The following is a 21,056-nucleotide window of genomic DNA, read 5'->3' as shown; positions in this document are numbered from 1 at the left end:
TACCGTGCTAAAATCGTGCAGACCAAATGTCGCCGCAAACTAAATCTTAGTTAAAAAGTTTTACTTTTTTGCATTACTGTTTTACAAACTCCTCTTATAGTTATTGTAGAATGTAAGTAAATTTACTGACTTATTAAATATAGATTACGTTTAATTTATTTAAGCTTATGTAATTTAAATTTTATTTTATATAATTTTGTTTTTAATTAAAAAAACTTTATCATTTTTAAAATTTAGTTTGCATTTAGTAGCATATTACTTTTATGTAATTCATTTTTATATGCAATTTTTTATTTACAAATACGGTAATATAATTTTTTTTAAATTTGTTATTTTCATATGTAAATGTAATTTACAGATTAAGGAACTATTATGTAATGTAATTTTAAAAAGTAATTAACTTTTACATATAAAAGTAAATTACTTTTTGATGTAATCTACTTTTACATACTTTTAAAAGTAAAAAAACTTACATAATAAATTGTCTTTTTTAAAAAATTAGTTGATTATACGGAAATATAAATTTAATTTAAACGTTTAAAATTATTTTTTAATTTGCTTTTTATATACTCATGTAGGTAACAAAAATAGTAAGTAAAAAAGCTTTTTTAGAAGACCAAACTTGTTATCTTGTTTTTTAAATTTGTTTTTGAGTTTTTTCATAAAATCATGCAAAAAAAAACATGTTCTGCAATAGAAATTATTGGAATAGATTCTTGTTCACAATTTTTATTTCAATACTATTTGATTCATTCAATTATTTATTATCAATTATTTCAACTGCTTCAGAGCATCTATGAAAGCAAGTACTTTATTTTCTTTTATTTTTCAAAATTATTTTATTTTTGAATGAATTATTTTGTGATTGTTAAGCAAAGTTAATGATGTAAGTTAAAAAAAGTTAATATATGTTGTATTTTTGCACACTCTACTCCGGAGGTTGCCTTTGATACTTGTTGGTCAAAAACGGTCCATAAGAAAGCTTAAAGTAATTAAAGGTGAAAAAATTTTTTTTGAAAGTTTGAAAATAATTTCTTTGTGTACAATACAGCATTGGACACCAGAAAATTTCGAAATCTGCACCATATATTGACTTACGTGAACAACAATTTATTGTGGACTCTAGAAATTTCTGCTTTGACATTGATTTCTGAATTTAGTTTTTCAAATTCTGAGTAGGTTTTAAAGTTATCAATCACTAAGTTAGATAACAGTTCAGCTATTGTTTTACCAGCATATTTAAATTTGTCGTTTCTATTATTTTCAATATAAGGAATTTTTATCCTCGGTCAGTGAACAATTGGCTTTGGAGCATTCGAATTGGTTTTTGGATCATTGGAATACATCATAATGTCTCAAAATATTCAAAAACGTTATTCCAAATATAATTTTGAATTTTAAAATCTTTCGGCTTCCTGCTGACAAATGTGCTTCTTGGATTAAGGGAGGCATAGTATCTTTTCCCTCGCGACAATACCAAAGTCAAGTCTCACTCTTCTCCATGGTTTTCCTCTCAATGTGCTGCTGCAAGTCGCAATCGTAACCATTACTTCCATATCTATGGCCAAAACAATTCTTTCTAAAATAGACGTCTGTTTACTATTGCTAGAAACCATTGTAAAAATTATGTTTGTCTAAAAAAATTGTTTTGTCTAACACCAAAGCCTGCTATTCTTGGGTCACAAAATCTTGCATTTCATCTCAAAAGTTAGGCTCCAGAGAATCTTTAACAGTGTCTATATTAAAGGCAAATCTGTTATTCTACATCGCTTGCATGTTTTAGATTTTGTTACCTCACCTAAAGGCTTTGCCTTTAGGTGACGTATCAAAATCTTCTTTACTTTTTCGTTATTTATTTCTTCAATATTTAGTCCATCCTCCCTTACTAGTTGGGCATCGACTCAACCAAGATGTTACACCTCTTTATATCTATAGAATTCCAACATTTTCTAAGTGCTACCTCTAAATCATCTTTTTTCAGCAATATAAGCTTACCAATTTTTTTGTTGGGTACTTTCCATAAGTTCTCTATAGGATTCAAGTCTGAACTTTGTGCTGGCCAATAACACCTCTATATTTTTGCCTTTGAGCCAACTTTGGTATTTTTTGCCAAATGTTTTGAAATACCATCTTGCTGGAATATGAGAACTTTTGAGTACTCCATGCTTTTTAATTCTCAGAGTATTTTGAACAGTTGATTTAGGTATACCAAGATGTTGCACTATTTCTCGAACTATTTTGTCTTCTTTTAAGAGTACTTCAATCTCTTTCCTAGCAACATCTGTCAATTCTTTACTTTTCACCATGGCAACGGTCGTCAATAGATTATAAATGTTACATAAATAGAAATTATGATTTTTATGGCTCTTATATTATCCTAAGCTATTAGGATAAGATCTTACATCATGAAATTTATTGAAGATCTTGACCAAAAATTAGCAGAAAGTAACTGTCCGGATACTTTTTTCCACAGTTGTTTTAGTTTTTCTTAGCAAAAGAGATATCTACCTAGCGTAGTGAATGTTTGATCGTACATTTAGATAGAGCTTTTTGAGAGCTACAAAAATATATATAACAGTGTGAGGTTTCGTTCATTTAATAAAGAATTATATCTAAAAATAGTTTGTCTGGATACTTATTTCCGTAAATATATTCTCGCAGAAGTGTTCTCCGGAGCTGTCGACTGTACTTTCAAAACAATTTAACTAATGCTTATCAGAGTCCTGTTTTCCAGTCTGCTGGAAAGCGGCATCTGTTATCCCTATTACCTAAAGTTCTGGAGAACGATCTGACTAGTCTAACTACCGTTCCATTAGTCTTCTTCCTATCATAAGCAAGGTTTTTGAGTCTTTAATTAAAAAATATCTCTTATCTTGGTTCTAATAACTTCCTTTTTGATATTAATATGGATTTCAATCTTCTCGTTCTTCTGCTAATTTGTTAACGGTAACAACTGATAGGTTTTATTGTGCATTAGATAGATGTGGAGAGGTTAAGGCTATTGCTCTCAACGTTTTTAAATCCTTTGATAAAGTTTGGCATGCTGGTCTTCTTCACAAGCTCTCTTCTTACGTTGCATCAGGTAACATCTTTAAGATAATTGAATCCTTTCTTACCAATCGTAGTATAAAAGTTGCCTTCGATGGACAGCACTCTTCTTCATATACTGTAACTTCAGAGGTTCAGGGTAAAATAATAAATAAATAGATCTCACTTCTGCTACAGCAGAAGTGAGATCTATTTATTTACTATTTCAAATTTGAGAACTTGTTTTGAATACAAAGCTGCACTATAACAACACGCAAGAATATTTTAGTTGCGCAAATTCATTTGGATCGACTTTTCAAATTCAAGTCAATTTGTAAATAAATATTCAAGATCAAAAGTTACAGTTAGTTAATCCATTTATTCAACCAAAAATTAAAAAATAACAAGTTTTTTATAATTTTACAAAATTAGGTTAGGTGTCACTCATATAGTTGAAAACTAGTTGTTGGAGTGACACCTAAATAAAATAAACAAACAAAAATAATTATAAATAAAAGCATGTGTAAATTAAATTAATTTAGTAATAATAATAACAACGATAAAGCTATAATAAATTAAATAATAAGACATAAAATATGAAAACACTCAATTAATAACAACAGCAAACAAAAATAAAAACGATTAGCAAAACAGCACAAATAAAAACAAACTTTACGCTTACGAAAAGGCAAAACACTAAAACTACAAAATGAAAATGCAAACACAAAAACTTCTACAAAATAAAATTAAAAACAATGACAATCTTCAGTTATTTTCGGCAAAAAAAAAGACGTAGAAAAATTAGTAAAATAGAAAAACAGCGAACAACAATAAAAATAATTAGCAACAGCAGCACAAATAATTACAAACTTTCGCAAACGAAAAGGCGAAAACACGAAAACGAAAACACAAAAACTACAAAATGAAAGCAAAAACTACAAAACGAAAATACTAACACAAAAGCTTCTACAAAATAAAAATCATAATAATAATAATTTTTTGTTATTCTCTTCGGAAAAAAAAGATGTAAAATAGTTGGTGGCGACTTAGTAAAAATCGATGTTGGAATTTTCTTTTGTTAGTTTTTTAAGTGTTAATTTTAAGTGTTAATTTACTTTTTAAGTGTTTCTTTGTTTATAATATGACTTGTTTTTTTCTAATAGTTTTTGATTTTCTTTATTTCCTTTTTTTTCAACGGTTAAAAAAACACGATCGCCATCTGCGATGACTTGCAAAGGATGATAACATTTAGATGTTAAAATAATGGCTTTTTGTTTGAACTATAAGAAGGGTTTTAGAGGGGTTTACCCAAAAACCTACGAGAGAGAGGGGTTTATAAGCAGCAAGTACGTACGGGGTTTGAAATCTTTCGTTTTCTATTTCTCCTAAATCTTAATTTTTTTTTTTTAAAACAAAAGCATCGAATTTCAAAAGTAACAAAGAAATGTCGGTTCAACTAAAAAAAATTTTGTTTTGAATATTTTGAAATTATTATTACCCATTATTTAGTAATAAATAATGAGTACGTATGCATATGAGGGAGGAGGTCTTTAAAGCATGCAGATGCGTACTAGCATAGAGAGGGTCCTAAATCAGTGGTGTTACTGCGTACATACTTTATAGATGCCTCCTGAATATAGTTTATTTTATTTTTATTTATTTTATTATGTTTTAAAACAATAAATGTGAAAATAAAATTTTAGCACATTTCAAATTAAGGCATATTTAAAGTTATTTGTATAAAATAAATCAATAAATAAATCAAATTAAAGAATTAATTGGTTAAAACGGTTAAAAAGGAACGAAATGGTTGAAAGAAGTTTTTTGAAGTTTTTTTTTCTATTTAAATATAAGTAATTAAAGTAATATTTTATTTTGTAAATTTGTTCAATTAATGAAATTTAGTTACATAATTATAAATTGATAGTACATTTAAGTTTATTATTATAAGTTGATTAATATGAAGGTCTAAAAGAGTTAAGACCGATCAACCTTTGTAACTTAGTAATTAAAGATAGTATATAACGATCTGAAAAAGGTATGTCAAGAAATAAGTCTGATCAAATGCTTATTTTTTTTATTCTTAGACGTCAACTATTAAATATCAACCTTATTCAAGCAAACACAAGACGTCAACTATTAAATATCAACCTCATTCAAGCAAACACAAGACGTCAACTATTAAATATCAAACTCATTCAAGCAAACACAAATCTTTTAACGACTTAGAAGAATTAGCTAAAAAATTTGTATAAGTTTTCATGAAATTTGCAAATCGGTTGAATAAATTTTATTATCTTCGTCGTAAATAGAAACTAATATATATATATATAAATATATATATATATATATATATATATATATATATATATATATATATATATATATATATATATATATATATATATATATATATATATATATATTTTAAATGAAACAATACAACTGTATAATGGAATTTAAAGATTAATGCCATTCGGCAATCATCAGCCATATTAATCAAATATAAAATAAAAACCGTTATAAAAAATACAAGTTTAACGGTATCTAACGTTGCAACGGTATCTGACGTCAAATATACGTGATCCGATATTTGCTAATCGCCGCAATCAAAGTTAGATAGTAAACATTTTTTCCTATGCCTACACGCAGAAACCAATTCACTTTTTTTGTTAAGTAGTAATCGACTATCAAAAGTCATTAAAAAAATATACGTGATCCGATATTTGCTAATCGCCGGAATCAAAGTTAGTATCATTAGTACCGGAATCAAAGATAGTAAACATTTTTTCCTATGCCTACACGCAGAAACCAATTCACTTTTTTTGTTAAGTAGTAATCGACTATCAAAAGTCATTAAAAAAATATACGTGATCCGATATTTGCTAATCGCCGGAATCAAAGTTAGTATCATTAGTACCGGAATCAAAGATAGTAAACATTTTTTCCTATGCCTACACGCAGAAACCAATTCACTTTTTTTGTTAAGTAGTAATCGACTATCAAAAGTCATTAAAAAAAATATACGTGATCCGATATTTGCTAATCGCCGGAATCAAAGTTAGTATCATTAGTACCGGAATCAAAGATAGTAAACATTTTTTCCTATGCCTACAAGCAGAAACCAATTAACTTTTTTTGTTAAGTAGTAATCGATTATCAAAAGTCATTAAAAAAATATTTTATATTGATGCAAAGGTTGCATTTTTTTGTAGATAGATTATAAGATTAACATCTTTTAATTATGTTCCACTTAATTATAGGCATGTTACCTGCGTCTTTTTGTTTCCAAATTTCCTTGGAAAGTCTGTATCATTACTATACCTGGTTGCATTAAATGATTTAAGGTGGTTTGCAAATCTGAGCTTGAATGCGTTTTCACTAATACCGATGTAAGATTTTTCTGGTAGACTGCGGTAGGTGATGTTAAAGTGGCTTTGTTTACAACATTTTTTGATAGACATTAGTTATTTAACGGGGATGCAGTTTTCTTAATGCAGTTGCAATTTATATCATTAGTGGTATATTTTTTTAAAAAAGATATTGATCACTCTTAAACAGACGAGAGTTGTATTTCCAGCAGTATACAGCATTTATTAGTAAATTTATTGCTCCTTCTGTTGAGTACTCTTCTCAAGTTGTTAAAAGTTGAAGAAAATTAACTTCAATTACACTGATAAACAAATAAAATTTTATTGTGCATATCTTGTTAACTAGATGGTTTTTTAAAACAAATTAAATATGCTGATTTTCAAATATGCAAACCATTTTTCACCATCACGTTAAGTTGTAAAGATATTTGGGTTCAAATCTTTAGTATTTAAGGTAAAGTCGCTAATATTGTCGAAAAAAAAGTTATTCAAAAGTATGTCAACCTGGGTCTCAAAAGAAGCGTATTTTCATAGAGTTTTTAGAAAGGATGAATATTTTTACTTAAAATTTATTGACAAAAAAAATTATGTGAAAAAATGCTAAAGACTTTTAAAAAAATTTTAACAAAATGTTTCTCAGCAATAGTACAAAAAGTAGTTATTTTTATTACAAACAATTACCATTTTTAAAATCTCTATGAAAATACGCTTCTTTTGAGACCCAGGTTGACATACTTTTGAATAACTTTTTTTTCGACAATATTAGGGACTTTACCTTAAATACTAAAGATTTGAACCCAAATATCTTTACAACTTGACGTGATGGTGAAAAATGGTTTGCATATTTGAAATCAGCATATTTAATTTGTTTTAAAAAAACCACCTAGTTAACAAGATATGCACAATAAAATTTTATTTGTTTATCAGTGTTATTCAATAAAAAATATACCTATACAATCAAATAAAGAATGCAAATTGCGATTGCTTGATTTAACTGAGATTTTGATAAATAGGATGCGATGAAAAGCATTTTTCTTCATGAATTACTAGCCTAACGGTATGAATGATATTAATGATAATAATAATAACACTTTTATTTCTTATGGTATTACATTTTATTTCTTATGGTAACACACTACATTGTCCACAACAGATTAAAGATATGCGTGCGGTTGAAAGCGATTTATTCAAATCAATTAAAAGCATACAGTTTAGGATGGTTCAATGCGCCTTCCAAAGTAAATTAAAAAAAGACATTCCTTCTTTTCGAAAATCAACCTATACTAACACTTACGCAGATAAAACATGAAATTTATATAAATTATCAAAAGACGATTACAATAAGTTGTTAATGAACGCTACTACATCTAATTATAAAAAAACCAACCTATAATAAAAGATCACATTAATAAAGAAGAAACACCATAAACCTAATTTTTAAATATTCCTACTGTTCGTCTAATTAACCCAGCTAAAAATTAAGTCGATAGAATAAGTAAACATATTTTATCAGATATTAACATCAACCTAAGAAATATTTTGCAATTAAATCAGTGGAATAGTACACAAAATGTAATAATTTGGTTCAAAAACATCAATGACAAACATTCTTATAAATTCCTTGTTTTCAACATCGTTGACTTTTACCTATTAATGAAAAGCTACTTGTCGACTCCATAAACTTTGCAGAACAATTCCATTTTCATTGATGCTGATCCCAAATCTTTAATTCTCGACGCGCGTAAGTCTTTATTATTTACCAATTAACAAGTTTGGATTAAAAAATCGAGCGGTTTGTTTGATGTTACTATGGGTGCATCTGATGGAGCGGAAGATTTCACAACTTTATAAAAAATCTGATTTTGGATTATATAGAGACGATGGCTTAGTCGTGTTTAAAAACGCAAACGGTCCAAAAATGGAAAAAATTATGAAGCATTTTACTCAAATATTTAAACAAAACAATCTCTGTATTTCCATTCAATCTAATATGAAAATTGCTATTTACCTTGATGTTACATTTAATCTTAATAACTACACTTTTCAACCTTACCATAAACCTGATAGTACTTTAAATTATATCCATGCTAGTTCTAACCATCCACCAAGCATTTTAAACAATTACGAACCTAAATTGAACATAGATTATCTTCCAGTTTTTCAAGCGAAAAAATTTTCCAAAAAAATTGCTCTTATTTATAAAGACGCATTAGAAAAGTCTGGATTTCGCACCAATCTCCAATATCATTCAAATCTAAATCCTTTAACATTAATAAACGAAAGAGAAATATTATATGGCTTAATCCTTGATTGTGGTAACAAAAATTGGACACCTTTTCTTAAACTTAATTGACTTGCATTTTCCATTACATTATAAGCTCTACAAAATTTTCAACAGAAACACAATAAATATTTGTTACAGCTGCATGCCAAATATTCGATCAATTATTAATTCACACAACCAACAAATTTTGCGCAACAATCTCACCGCTAATGATATAAATTGCAACTGCATTAAGAAAACTGCATGCCCGTTTAATAACCAATGACTATCAAAAAATGTTTTATATAAAGCCACCTTAGCATCACCTAATGCCAGTCTTACGGAAAAATCTTACATCGGTATTAGTGAAAACGCATTCATGCTCAGATTTGCAAACCACCTTAAATCATTTAATGCAAACAGGTATAGTAATGATACAGAACTTTCCAAGGAAATCTGGAAACATAAAGACGCAGGTAACATGCCTATATTTAAGTGGAACATAATTAAAAGATGCCAATCTTATAATCCATCTACAAAAAAGTGTAACCTTTGCGTCAATGAAAAATATTTTTTTAATGACTTTTGATAGTCGATTACTACTTAACAAAAAAAGTGAATTGGTTTCTGCTTGTAGGCATAGGAAAAAATGTTTACTATCTAACTTTGATTCCGGCGATTAACAAATATCGGATCACGTATATTTGACGTCAGATGCCGTTGCAACACTAAACTTGTATTTTTTATAACGGTTTTTATTTTATATTTGACTAATATGGCTGATGATTGCCGAATGGCATGAATCTTTAAATTCCATTATAAAGTTGTATTTTTTCCTTTAGAATATTTTAATATTATTTGATCAATTTTTAAAAAAGATATTGATCACTCTTAAACAGACAAGAGTTATATTTCCAGCACTATACAACATTTATCAACAAATATATAATATATATTTATATATATTATATATATACATATATATATACATATATATATATATATATATATATATATATATATATATATATATATATATATATATATATATATATATATGTATGTATATATATGTATATACCAAGGTTCCAACAGTATTTTCTTAAAAAAAACATTTGATACCAAGATGATGTGAAAATAATAAAGTTTGTCGCATCACTGAAAATGACCTCATATATATAATAACATAAAAATAGATATAATAAAACAAAAAATAATGTCATATAAATATGACCTAGCTCTTTGTATCACTACATTAGGATTCGCTAGCAACTCCGCAGTATTGAACTCTAAGTAAATACCACTATCTAGCGTAAGGTAAAGAAATAGGAACAACCTTTCATCTATTATTAAGAAACTCTTACCTCCTAAACTCCTACCTTTCATTGATTATCAAATAACTCTGTTGCTCAGTTGTCTTGAGTCCTATTGATCTAACGCAAGAAGACAAGTTTTTTACAATTTTTTTTTTTTAATATTATGAAAACTTACAAAGCGTCCTCTGTAAACCAAAAAAGTCCTTCAAGTTGTGACGAAAATACGTACGTGGTGGGTCGCTCAGACAAGGGTTTTAATGAATTGACCGAGTTTAGGTCATAAAATAAAAATTTAAGAAATGAAAAGAAGTTTGAGACGTTCCTAAACGTTTGTCAAATCCCAGTGGGCACAGTACGTTTTTATAACGTGTTTTGTTCATTAGAGGAAAAATTTATTTAATTAAACATATTTAATATCATTTAAAATTTTTTTTAAAGCTGTAATTCATACATTATTGCCAATTCTACAATGGGTGAATGGTTAAATATCTATTATTACAATATGTTACTGATCACTTAAAGTTGGTCTTAAATCTTGCTTGATCCACTCATTAATATTAGCAGCATTAAAGACCCCTTCTTTACTTTAAAACCGATTCATCCCGTAACTGAAATGGCTCGTATTAAGCCAACATTCCTTCTTCTTTGCCACGTTTTTTAGACATTGTATTTTGATCTTGTTCAAGTTTTCGCACCCAGTTTCGCACCCAATACGGGATACGTACTAATAATGCATATTGTAATATTGTAAATCGTGCAAAATAAAACAAGTTTCATCAATAAAAATTAATTCAGAATATTGCAAAAATGAAACATGATTGCAAAACGTGAATCTTGTTGCTATTATTGTGAAGCCGTAAAACTTTGTAATTTGCGGACGAACAGCAACAGTGTTTATATATGTATACGTGGCGATTATATGTAGAAAGTATATAAATAGTCTAGTAAATAGAGACCTTAAAATTGATCAAGTGGAAACTAAGTAGTACAAAAGCAATTTTTAGCCAAAAAGTCTCTACTAACTTTCCATATATGAAATCCAAAACCCCACTTGCACAACCCTTGAGCGTTTTTCACAATCTGATGTCAAGTGAGGTACTTAATACAATAAATTTCAAAAACATATGGTTTTCTTAGGAAATCCTAAAACAGCACCTCTATTCAAATTAAAAATATGAACTCGCCAGTTACTAATTTAATCTCATTTAAGTTTGTATTTATCAAGTGTAACTGTAAGTTAACAAAAATATAACTTTAAATAATAATAATATCAGGGGGGCCAAAAAAAATTAAAATGGCGGATTGTAAGCCAATTTTGCCTAAGTTAGGCTATATATAGGTTGTAAAATGTTATTAACGACTACTATCTGCCTATCTTTTTCTGATTTGTCATAATTAAAAAAAAAACCTGAACCTCAAGGTTGAAATTTAATACTGTTATTTATTTTCAGGAGATAAAAATAATTAAAAATGGTGGATTTTTAGCCAATTTTGCCTCGATAAGGCTTTTTACATACTGTAAAATGTTATTAATGACTGTTATTAGTCATTTATTATATAGTCAGACTGTTATTAGTCTTATTCTGATTTTTGATGAATAAAAGAAAAGTGAAGCTAAATAATTAAATTTAGAACTGTTATTTATTTTCAGGGGTAAAATATTTTAAAATGGTGGATTTTTGGCCAATTGTGCCCAAATTTTTTGGCTTTTTTTCTTTTGAAGTCATTGCATTGTATTTTTTTTATAGATTTAACATGTTGTAGCACTTTTATGCTAAATTTATTTGCAAGCGTATGAGAATTGAAAATAAACTGAAATTTATTATTTTTACAATTTATTCTTTTGTTTTTATTTTTGCTCATATAAAACAAATTATTTGTAAAGAACAAAAGAAAATTTGATTCAAGAAAGAGGGCTTAGTGGGTTGTTACAATTCTGCAAAGTTCGAAATGATGATTCGTTACACAGTTATGTTTAGCGAAATTGAGTAAAACTATAGTGTTTGTACACGAAAGCTGTAAAAATATTTTTAACAACAAACGGCGTATTGCTGTTCAAGAAAAAAAACTCGAAAATACATTTGTTTGGAAGATAAACTGTTTTTATTGTGCTAAACAATGTATCCAGCATTTAAAAAACCCTAATCAAAAAGATTGGCATATGATAGAAGTTGTTAAAAGATAAACTTGGATGTCATATATTATTTGTGGACAATTCAAAAGATGTTGACAACATAATATGTTTTAAAAATATGGCACATTTTATTATAAACAAAAAATTCAAAGAAACAGAAAAAGATTTCGAATGTGAAAAAACCCGAATTATAAAGGCGGCAGCTATCTTAATAAAAGCCGATATCCGAGAAAAGGTATACAGCACTGACTACTAACCAACAAGTGATAAAATAAAAGGTGATTGGATTCCAGAAAGTTTAAGATTGTTTCTTGGAATGTTCACAAACTCAAGAATTCAAAAAGAAAGTATTGGGCAATGTATTGTTAAAGCTTTTGCTGTTATGAAAATACCGCCAATATTTTTGCACTTTCAGTTATAGTAGATCATCTATATGGTTCTAAGTGGTTAAAAGACCAATTGTTTAATTTAGAGTTTGGAATATCGTACAGCGAGGTTACAAGATTTAAACAGGCATCACTGTCGCAACCAGTAGATCAACAGTTGAAACAATTTAGATCTAAGGATGCGTTTACCCATTTTATAGCGGATAATGTTGATCATAACATTTGCTTATTATATTTGGGATATTCCATGGGATGGGTATAATCGTATCAACCATAACTAGGAGAAATCACCCAATTAAAGAAATAAAATTACATAAACCTAGTAGAATTCTTTTAAAAGACGAAGTGACGAAAAGAGTAAGTAAAGTGCCGATCGCCGATCACACACGTTCAAAACTAATATTGTATAAAAAAATTATCTTAAAACTAAGTGTTGAGCTTTTGCTTCCATACATCTTACCTTCAAATCTGTCAGCGGATAGGATCTGGGAAGCTGCAGGGTTGTTTTCAATAACAATTATTGATCTCATTGCTTCAGATTTGACATGTATTTGTTCTACTTTGCTATTCGTCATCAATCAATCAAAGATACTAAATATGGAAACACCTTCAATTACTTTCGACCAACCATTGTGGAAAAAGGTAATTGAAATTGTTATTAAAAAGTCTCTAAATATAGTAGTACGTCAAGGTGGTTTTCAAACACTGATGTCTTTTGCCGGTAGTGTTGGATCTTTTGTGAATGGTTCAGGTTCAGAGTGCGCTCTTGAAACTGTCTATGGTGAGAAGAGTGTGAAACACATGCTCAACGGCAAAGCGACTGCTAGAGCAACACGAGGGCATATTCTTGTTGATGATGCTCTTACTCTAAAGCTCCAACAATATGCAAATTCGGATTTGGTACATAGCAAATTAACGCCTGAAGAATTGATCGAGATTGAAAAATTCTGCAAGCAAAGTTCAGAAAAATAAGTTAACTACCTCGATGTTCCTTGTACAGCTATTAAAAAGCTTGATTCACTTATTGACTTGTAGAAAACTATATTAGCTTCCAAGTCGCGAACGGCAAAGTTATGGCTTCAATATATGGAATACATAGATATTATGCGTCGATTTATCCGTGCTTCGCGTGAATGGAATTAGAATCTTCATTTGATAACGTTAAATCAAATGCTCAACCTTTTTGCAGGTACAGGGCACATCCACTACGCAAAATCTGAAAAATTTTTATCTACAACGTATACTTGAACTTCCTCAGACTCATCCTTGGATTTATTAAAAGTTAGCATTTAATGGTTTTTATGTAATTCGAAGATCAGAGCGCTTTTGGGTAAGGTTGTGGCCTGATCTTGTGATTGAACAGGTATTTGCATGCATGTGTTAATGTTTTTTTTTTTGCTTTAAAATTTATAGTTGGTTATGCTCAAATTAGTATTGAAAGTTTTGGTAAGTATTACTTATTGGTCAGGCTTTGGAATATTATTAGCTCTATGGAACTAGTTATATATTTTATTAATTTTATATTACCAGGTTCATTGAAAAATCGAGATTGAAAAATGCGTTCATTGAAAAATCGAGACATCCTGACTAGAGGTAAAGGATTTACTTCATCAGTGCGCATTCTATGGCTGCAATCTATGCATTCTTGTGCGGGCATTCACAATGCTTTGTCTGAGTTGACCAATCAAAAGATCAGCATTTATCCTGCTTTATTAATCACGCAATTGATTGTGATTGCAGAGCGATGTGATGATATTAAGAGTTACTTCGATTACGAATTGACTCAAGTTCCAACATTATTTTTATTTTTAGCCATTATTTTTAGACAATAACATGAGAAAGCCAAACAAAGCATCTCTTAACGAAATATTAGGAAAGGATTTTCAGTCAATTGATAAATCTAATATTATCGAGACGAAGAACCACGTAGTGGATGGCGGAGCACACTCAAGAAAGGTTAACATAAGACAAAAAAAACCTGTTTTTTTGTTACATTTGCATTATTTTCTTATTTTAAGTAAGTTTTTGTACATAAAAACAAGTTTTGTCGTAAAAAACATAGATTTCCTTGCTCACCTCAAGTTTATATGAACATTTTTTCTAATAAACCCACAAAATCTACAGAAATATTACAAAAGATTGTAAAAGAAATCAGTGAAAACCTGTTTTTAAGTTGCATTTGCATTATTTTCTCAAAAAAAGTAAGTTTTTGTACATAAAAAAGGGTTTTGCTGTAAAAAACTTCGGTTCCTTCGCTCACCTCAAGTTTATTTAAACATTTTTACTAATAAACCCACAGAATCTACGAAAAAATTACAAAAGATCCAAAAAAAAATCAGCGAAAACCCTTTTTGCATTTTCTTATTTTAAGAAAATGCAAAAAATATTACTTTTTTGTTGCATTTTCTTATTTTAAGAAAAGTTTTTGTACATATATAGGATTTTGTCGTAAAAACTTAGGTTCCTTTGCTCACCTCAAGTTTATAACAACATTTTTTCTAATAAACTCACAGAATCTACAAAAATATTACAAAATTTCAAAAGAATTCAGTAAAAACCGGCATTTTTGTTGCGTTTGCATAATTTTCTTATTTTAAGTAAGTTTTTGTGCATAAAAACGGGTTTTGTCGTAAAAATTTAGGTTCCTTTGCTCACCTCAAGTTTATTTTAACATTTTTTCTAATAAACCCACAGATTCTACAAAAAAATAAAAAAAGATTCAAATATAAATTAGTGAAAACCTGTTTTTTTGTTGCATTTGCATTTTTTTTTTAAATTTAGGTTTTTGTACCTAAGAACGGGTTTTGTCGTAAAAAACTAAGTTCCTTTGCTCACCTCAAAATTATTTAAACATTTTTTCTAATAAACCCACGAAATCAACAAAATTACGAAATATTCAAAAAGAAATCAGTGAAAACCTGTTTTGTTGTTGCATTTGCATTATTTTCTTATTTTAAGTATGTTTTTATACATAAAAAGGGGATTTTGTCGTGAAAAAACATAGGTTCCTTTGCTTACCTCATGTTTATTTGAACATCTTTTCTACAAAACCCACAAAATCTACAAAATATTACAAAAGATTCAAAAAGAAATCAGTAAATACCTGTTTTTTTGTTGCATTTGCATTATTTACTAATTTCAAGTAAGTATTTAAACAATAAAAATGAGTTTTGTCGTTTAAAACTTAGATTCCTTTGCTCAACTTAAGTTATTTTAAATATTTTGTCTAATAAACCCTCAGAATCTAAAAAAATATTACAAAAGATAAAAAAAAAATTAGTGAAAAACTGTATTTTTGTTGCAATTGCATTATAAGGAACATAGGTTCCTTATAATGCAATTGCATTATAAAGGAACATAGGTTCCTTTGCTTACCTCATGTTTATTTGAACATCTTTTCTACAAAACCCACAGAATCTACAAAAATATTACAAAAGATTCAAAAAGAAATCAGTAAATACCTGTTTTTTTGTTGCATTTGCATTATATACTAATTTCAAGTAAGTATTTAAACAATAAAAAGGAGTTTTGTCGTTTAAAACTTAGATTCCTTTGCTCAACTTAAGTTATTTTAAATATTTTGTCTAATAAACCCTCAGAATCTAAAAAAATATTACAAAAGATAAAAAAAAAATTAGTGAAAAACTGTATTTTTGTTGCAATTGCATTATTTTCTTATTTCAAGTGAGTTTTTGAACTTAAAAAGGGGCATTGTCGTGAAAAACTTAGATTCCTTTGCTCACCCAAAGTTCATTTAAACAATATTTCTAATAAACCTACAAAATCTACAAAAATCTTACAAAAGATTCCAATAGAAATCAGTAAAAACCTGTTTTTTGTTGCATTTCATTATTTTTTTTATTTTATGTAAGTTTTTGTACATAAAAAGGGGTTTTCTCAAAAAAACCTAGGTTCCTTTGCTCACCTCAAGTTTATTTAAATATTTTTATTAATAAATTCACACAATCTACAAAAATATAACAAAAGATTCCAAAAAAATTAGTAAGAATATGTTTTTTTATTGCATTTGCATTATTTTCTTATTTTAAGTATGTTTTTGTACATAAAAAGGGGTTTTGCCGTAGAAAACCTAGGTTCCTTTGCTCACCTCAAGTTTGATTAAACAATTTTACTATTAAACCCACAGAATCTACATATATATTTCAAAAGATTACAAAAGAAATCAGTAAAAACCTGTTTTTTTGTTGCATTTGCATTATTTTCTTTTTTTTAAGTAAGTTTTTGTACGTAAAAAAGGGTTTTGTCGAAAAAACTTAGATTCCTTTGCTAACCCCAAATTCTTTGGAACATTTTTTCTAATAAACCCCCAGAATCTAAAAAGATATTACAAAAGATTCCATAAGAAATCAGTGAAAACTTGTTTTTTTGTTGCATTTGCTTTGTTTTCTTATTTTAAGTAAGTTTTTGTACATAAAAAGGGGCTTTGTCAAAACAACTTAGGATCCTTTGCTCATCTCAATTTTATTTGAACATGTTTTCTATTAAACCTACAGAATCTACAAAAATATTACAAAAGATTCCAAACGATATCAGTAAGGAATTGTTATTTTGTTGCATTTGCATTATTTTCCTATTTTAAGTAAGTTTATGTACAGAAAAAACTTTTTTTTTTCGCAAGAAACTTAGATTACTTTGCTCACCTTAAGTTATTTAAATGTTTTTTTATATAAACCCACAGAATCTACAAAAATAATACAAAAATTTCTGAAAAAATCAGTAAAAACTTATTTTTTTGTTGCATTTGCATTTTTTGTTATTTAAAGTACTTTTTTGCACATAAAAAGGGATTTTGTCGTATAACACTTAGGTTCCTTAGCTCACCTCAAATCTATTTAAACAATTTATTTAATAAACCCATAAAATCTACAAAAATATTACAAGAGATTCCAAAACAAATCAGTAAAAACCTGTTTTTTTGTTGTATTTGCATTATTTCTTTATTTAATGAATGTTTTTGTACATAAAAAGGGGTTTTGTCGAAAAAAACCTTAGGTTCCTTTGCTTACATCAAGTTCATTTGAATATTTTTTTTAATAAACCCACAGAATCTAAAAAAATATTACAAAAGATTACAAAAGAAATAAGTAAAAAATTTTTTTTAAATGCATTTGTATTATTTTCTTTATTTATGTAAGTTTTTAAACATAAAAAGTGTTTTTATTGTAAAAAACTTTTATTCCTTTGCTTACAACGATTTTATTTAAAAATATTTTGTAATAAACCTTCAGAATCTAAAAAAACTTTACAAAAGATTCCATAGGAAGTCAGTAAGAAATAGTTTTCTTGTTACATTTGCATTATTTTCTTATTTTAAGTAAGATTTTGTACAGAAAAAAGGGTTTTTTCGAACAAAAACTTATGTTCCTTTGCTCACCCCAAGTTTATTTAAATATTTTTTCTAATAAACCCGCAGAATCTACGAAAATATTAAAAAAGATTCCTAAATAAATCAGTGAAAACCTGTATTTTTGTTGCATTTGCATTATTTTCTTAGATTAAATAAGGTTCCTTTGCTCACCTCAAGTTTATATGAACGTTTTTTCTACAAAACCCATAGAATTTACAAAAATATTACAAAAAATTCCAAAAGAAATCTATAAGAATTTGTTTTTTCGTTGCATTTGCATTATTTTCTTATTTTAAGTTTGTTTTTGTACAAAAAGAGGGGTTTTGTCGTAAAAAACTTAGGTTTCTTTGCTCACATTAAATCTATTTGAACATTATTTTTAATAAACCTATAAAATCTACAAAAATATCACAAGAGATTCCGAAACATCTCAGTAAAAACCTGTTTTTTTGTTGCATTTGCAATATTTTTTTATTTAATGTAAGTTTTTGTACATAAAAAGGGGTTTTTTCGAATAAAAACTTATGTTCCTTTGCTCACCCCAAGTTTATTTAAATATTTTTTCTAATAAACCCATAGAATCTACGAAAATATTAAAAAAGATTCCTAAATAAATCAGTGAAAATTTTTTTTTTGTTGCATTTGCATTATTTTCTTAGATTATAAAAGTTTTTGCTCAATGAAGGGGTTTTGTCGTAAAAAACTTTGGTTCCTTTGCTCACCTCATATTTATTTAAACTTATTTTTTATTAATCCCACAGTAACAACAAAAATATAACAAAAGATTTCAAAAGAAATTAGTAAGAATTTGTTTTTTTGTTGCGTTTGCATTATTTTCTTATTTTAAGTTAGTTTTGTATAAAAGGAGGGGTTTTGTCGTAAAAAACTTAGGTTCCTTTGCTCATTTCATGGTAATTTAAACTTTTTTTTAAACAACCCACAGAACCTTCGAAAATAATACAAAGGAATCCTTAAGAAATATGTAAAAACTAGTTTTTGTATTGCATTTGCAATAATTTCTTATTTTTGTTCGTTTTGTTCATAAAAAGTGGTTTTGTCGTGTAAAACATAAGTTCCTTTGCTTAACACAAGTTTTTTAAACATCTTTTCTATAAAACAAACAGAAACTAGAAAAATATTACATAAATTTTCAAAAGAAATCAATGAAAACCTATTTTTTTGTTGCATTTGCATTATTTTCTCATTTCAAGTAAGTTTTTATATATAAAAATGGGTTTTGTCGTAAATAACTTACGTTCCTTTTCTCACATCAAGATTAATTGAACATTTTTATAATAAACTCAGAGAATCTACAAAAATATAACAGATGATTTCAAAATAAATCAGTAAAAACTTGTTTTTTTGTTGCAGTTGCATTTATTTCTTAATTTATGTAAGTTTTTGTTCATAAAATAGGGTTATGTCGTAAAAAACTAAGGTTCCTTTGCTCACCTCAAGTTTATTTAAACATTTTTTCTAATAAACTCCTAGAATCTACAAAAATATTACAGACGATTCAAAAAGAGTTCAGTTAAACTCTGTTTATTTGTTGCATTAGAATTATTTTCTTATTTTAAGTAAGTCATGAACATAATAAGTGGTTTTGTCGTAAAGAACATGAGGTGCTTTGATCTCCTCAAGTTTAATTAAACATTTTTTTTAATAAACTCACAGAATCTACAAAAATATTACTAAAAAATCCAAAACAAATCAGTAAAAACGTGTTTTTTTGTTGAATTTGCATTATTTTTTATTTAATGTAAGTTTTTGTACATAAAAAGGGATTTTTTCAAACAAAAACTTAGGTTCCTATGCTCACCCCAAGTTTATTTAAATATTTTTTCTAATAAACCCACAGAATCTACAAAAATATTATATAAGATTCCAAAATAAATCTGTGAAAACCTGTTTTTGTGTTGCATTTGAATTATTTTCTTATTTTAAATAAGTTTTTAGAATATAAAAGCGGTTTTGTCGTAAAAATCATAGGTTCCTTGGCTCACCTTAAGTTTATTTGACCATTTTTTTGAATAAACCTACAGAATCTAAAAAACTATTACAGATGATTCCAAAATAAGTCAGTGAAAACCTGTTTTCTGTTGCTTTTGCATTATTTTTTTATTTTAAATATGTTTTTGTACATAAAAGTAGGGTTTTTTCGTAAAAATCTTAGGTTTCTTTTGCTACCTCAATTTTGTTTGAATATTTTTTCTAATAGACCCACAGAATCTACACAAGCAGTACAAATGATTCCAAATGAAATTCGAAAAACCTGTTTAATTGTCTCATTTGCATTTTTTTCATAATTTGAGTAGGTTTTTGTATTTAAAAAAGGGTATTTTGAAGTTAAATCTTATGTTCCTTTGCTAACCTCAAGTTTATTTGACCATTTTTTCTAATAAACCCACCGAATATACAAAAATATAACAAAAGATTCCAAAAGAAATCAGTGAAAACCTAATTTTTTGTTGCATTTGGATTATTTTCTTATTTCTAAAAAGTTTTTGTAAATAAAAAGGAGTTTTGTCGTGAAACTCTTTTGTTGCAGTTGCATTTTTTTCTTAATTTATGTAAGTTTTTGTACATAAAATAGGGTTATGTCGTAAAAAACTAAGGTTCCTTTGCTCACCTCAAGTTTATTTAAACATTTTTTCTAATAAACTCACAGAATCTACAAAAATATTACAGAAGATTCAAAAAGAGTTCAGTTAAACTCTGTTTATTTGTTGCATTAGAATAATTTTCTTATTTTAAGTAAGTCATGTACATAAAATGTGGTTTTGTCGTAAAGAACCTAAGGTGCTTTGATCTCCTCAAGTTTATTTAAACATTTTTTTAAATAAACTCACAGAATCTACAAAAATATTACTAAAAATTCCATAACAAATCAGTAAAAACGTGTTTTTTTGTTGCATTTGCATTATATTTTTTATTTATATAAGATTTTGTACATAAAAAAAAGTTTTTTTAAACAAAAACTTAGGTTCCTATGCTCACCTCAAATTAATTAAAATATTTTTCTAATAAACCCACAGAATCTACAAAAATATTATATAAGATTCCAAAAGAAATCTGTGAAAACCTGTTTTTGTGTTGCATTTGAATTATTTTCTTATTTAAGTAAGTTTTTAGAATATAAAAGCGGTTTTGTCGTAAAAATCATAGGTTCCTTTGCTCACCTCAAGTTTATT

At 27.5% G+C, this 21,056-nt stretch overlaps 1 protein-coding gene across 2 annotated transcripts in view; it reads left to right on the top strand.

Annotated features, from left to right (window-relative positions):
- LOC100204626 (ubiquitin carboxyl-terminal hydrolase 42) overlaps nt 1-5,315 on the top strand; it is a 182,965-nt gene extending 177,650 nt beyond the window's left edge. The window contains exon 18 of one of the 2 annotated variants that reach the window (XM_065803605.1): nt 5,115-5,315. In XM_065803605.1, coding sequence (XP_065659677.1) covers nt 5,115-5,282 — 168 coding nt within the window. In that variant the 3' untranslated portion in view covers nt 5,283-5,315. The remainder of the gene's footprint in view (nt 1-5,114) is intronic. The other variant, XM_065803606.1, reaches the window with a different exon arrangement.
- The last annotated feature ends 15,741 nt before the right edge of the window (nt 5,316-21,056 follow it).

This window comes from Hydra vulgaris, chromosome 08 (genome assembly GCF_038396675.1).
Source record: "Hydra vulgaris chromosome 08, alternate assembly HydraT2T_AEP".
Lineage (NCBI taxonomy): Eukaryota > Metazoa > Cnidaria > Hydrozoa > Anthoathecata > Hydridae > Hydra > Hydra vulgaris.
This window is presented reverse-complemented; position numbering and strand designations above follow the sequence as displayed.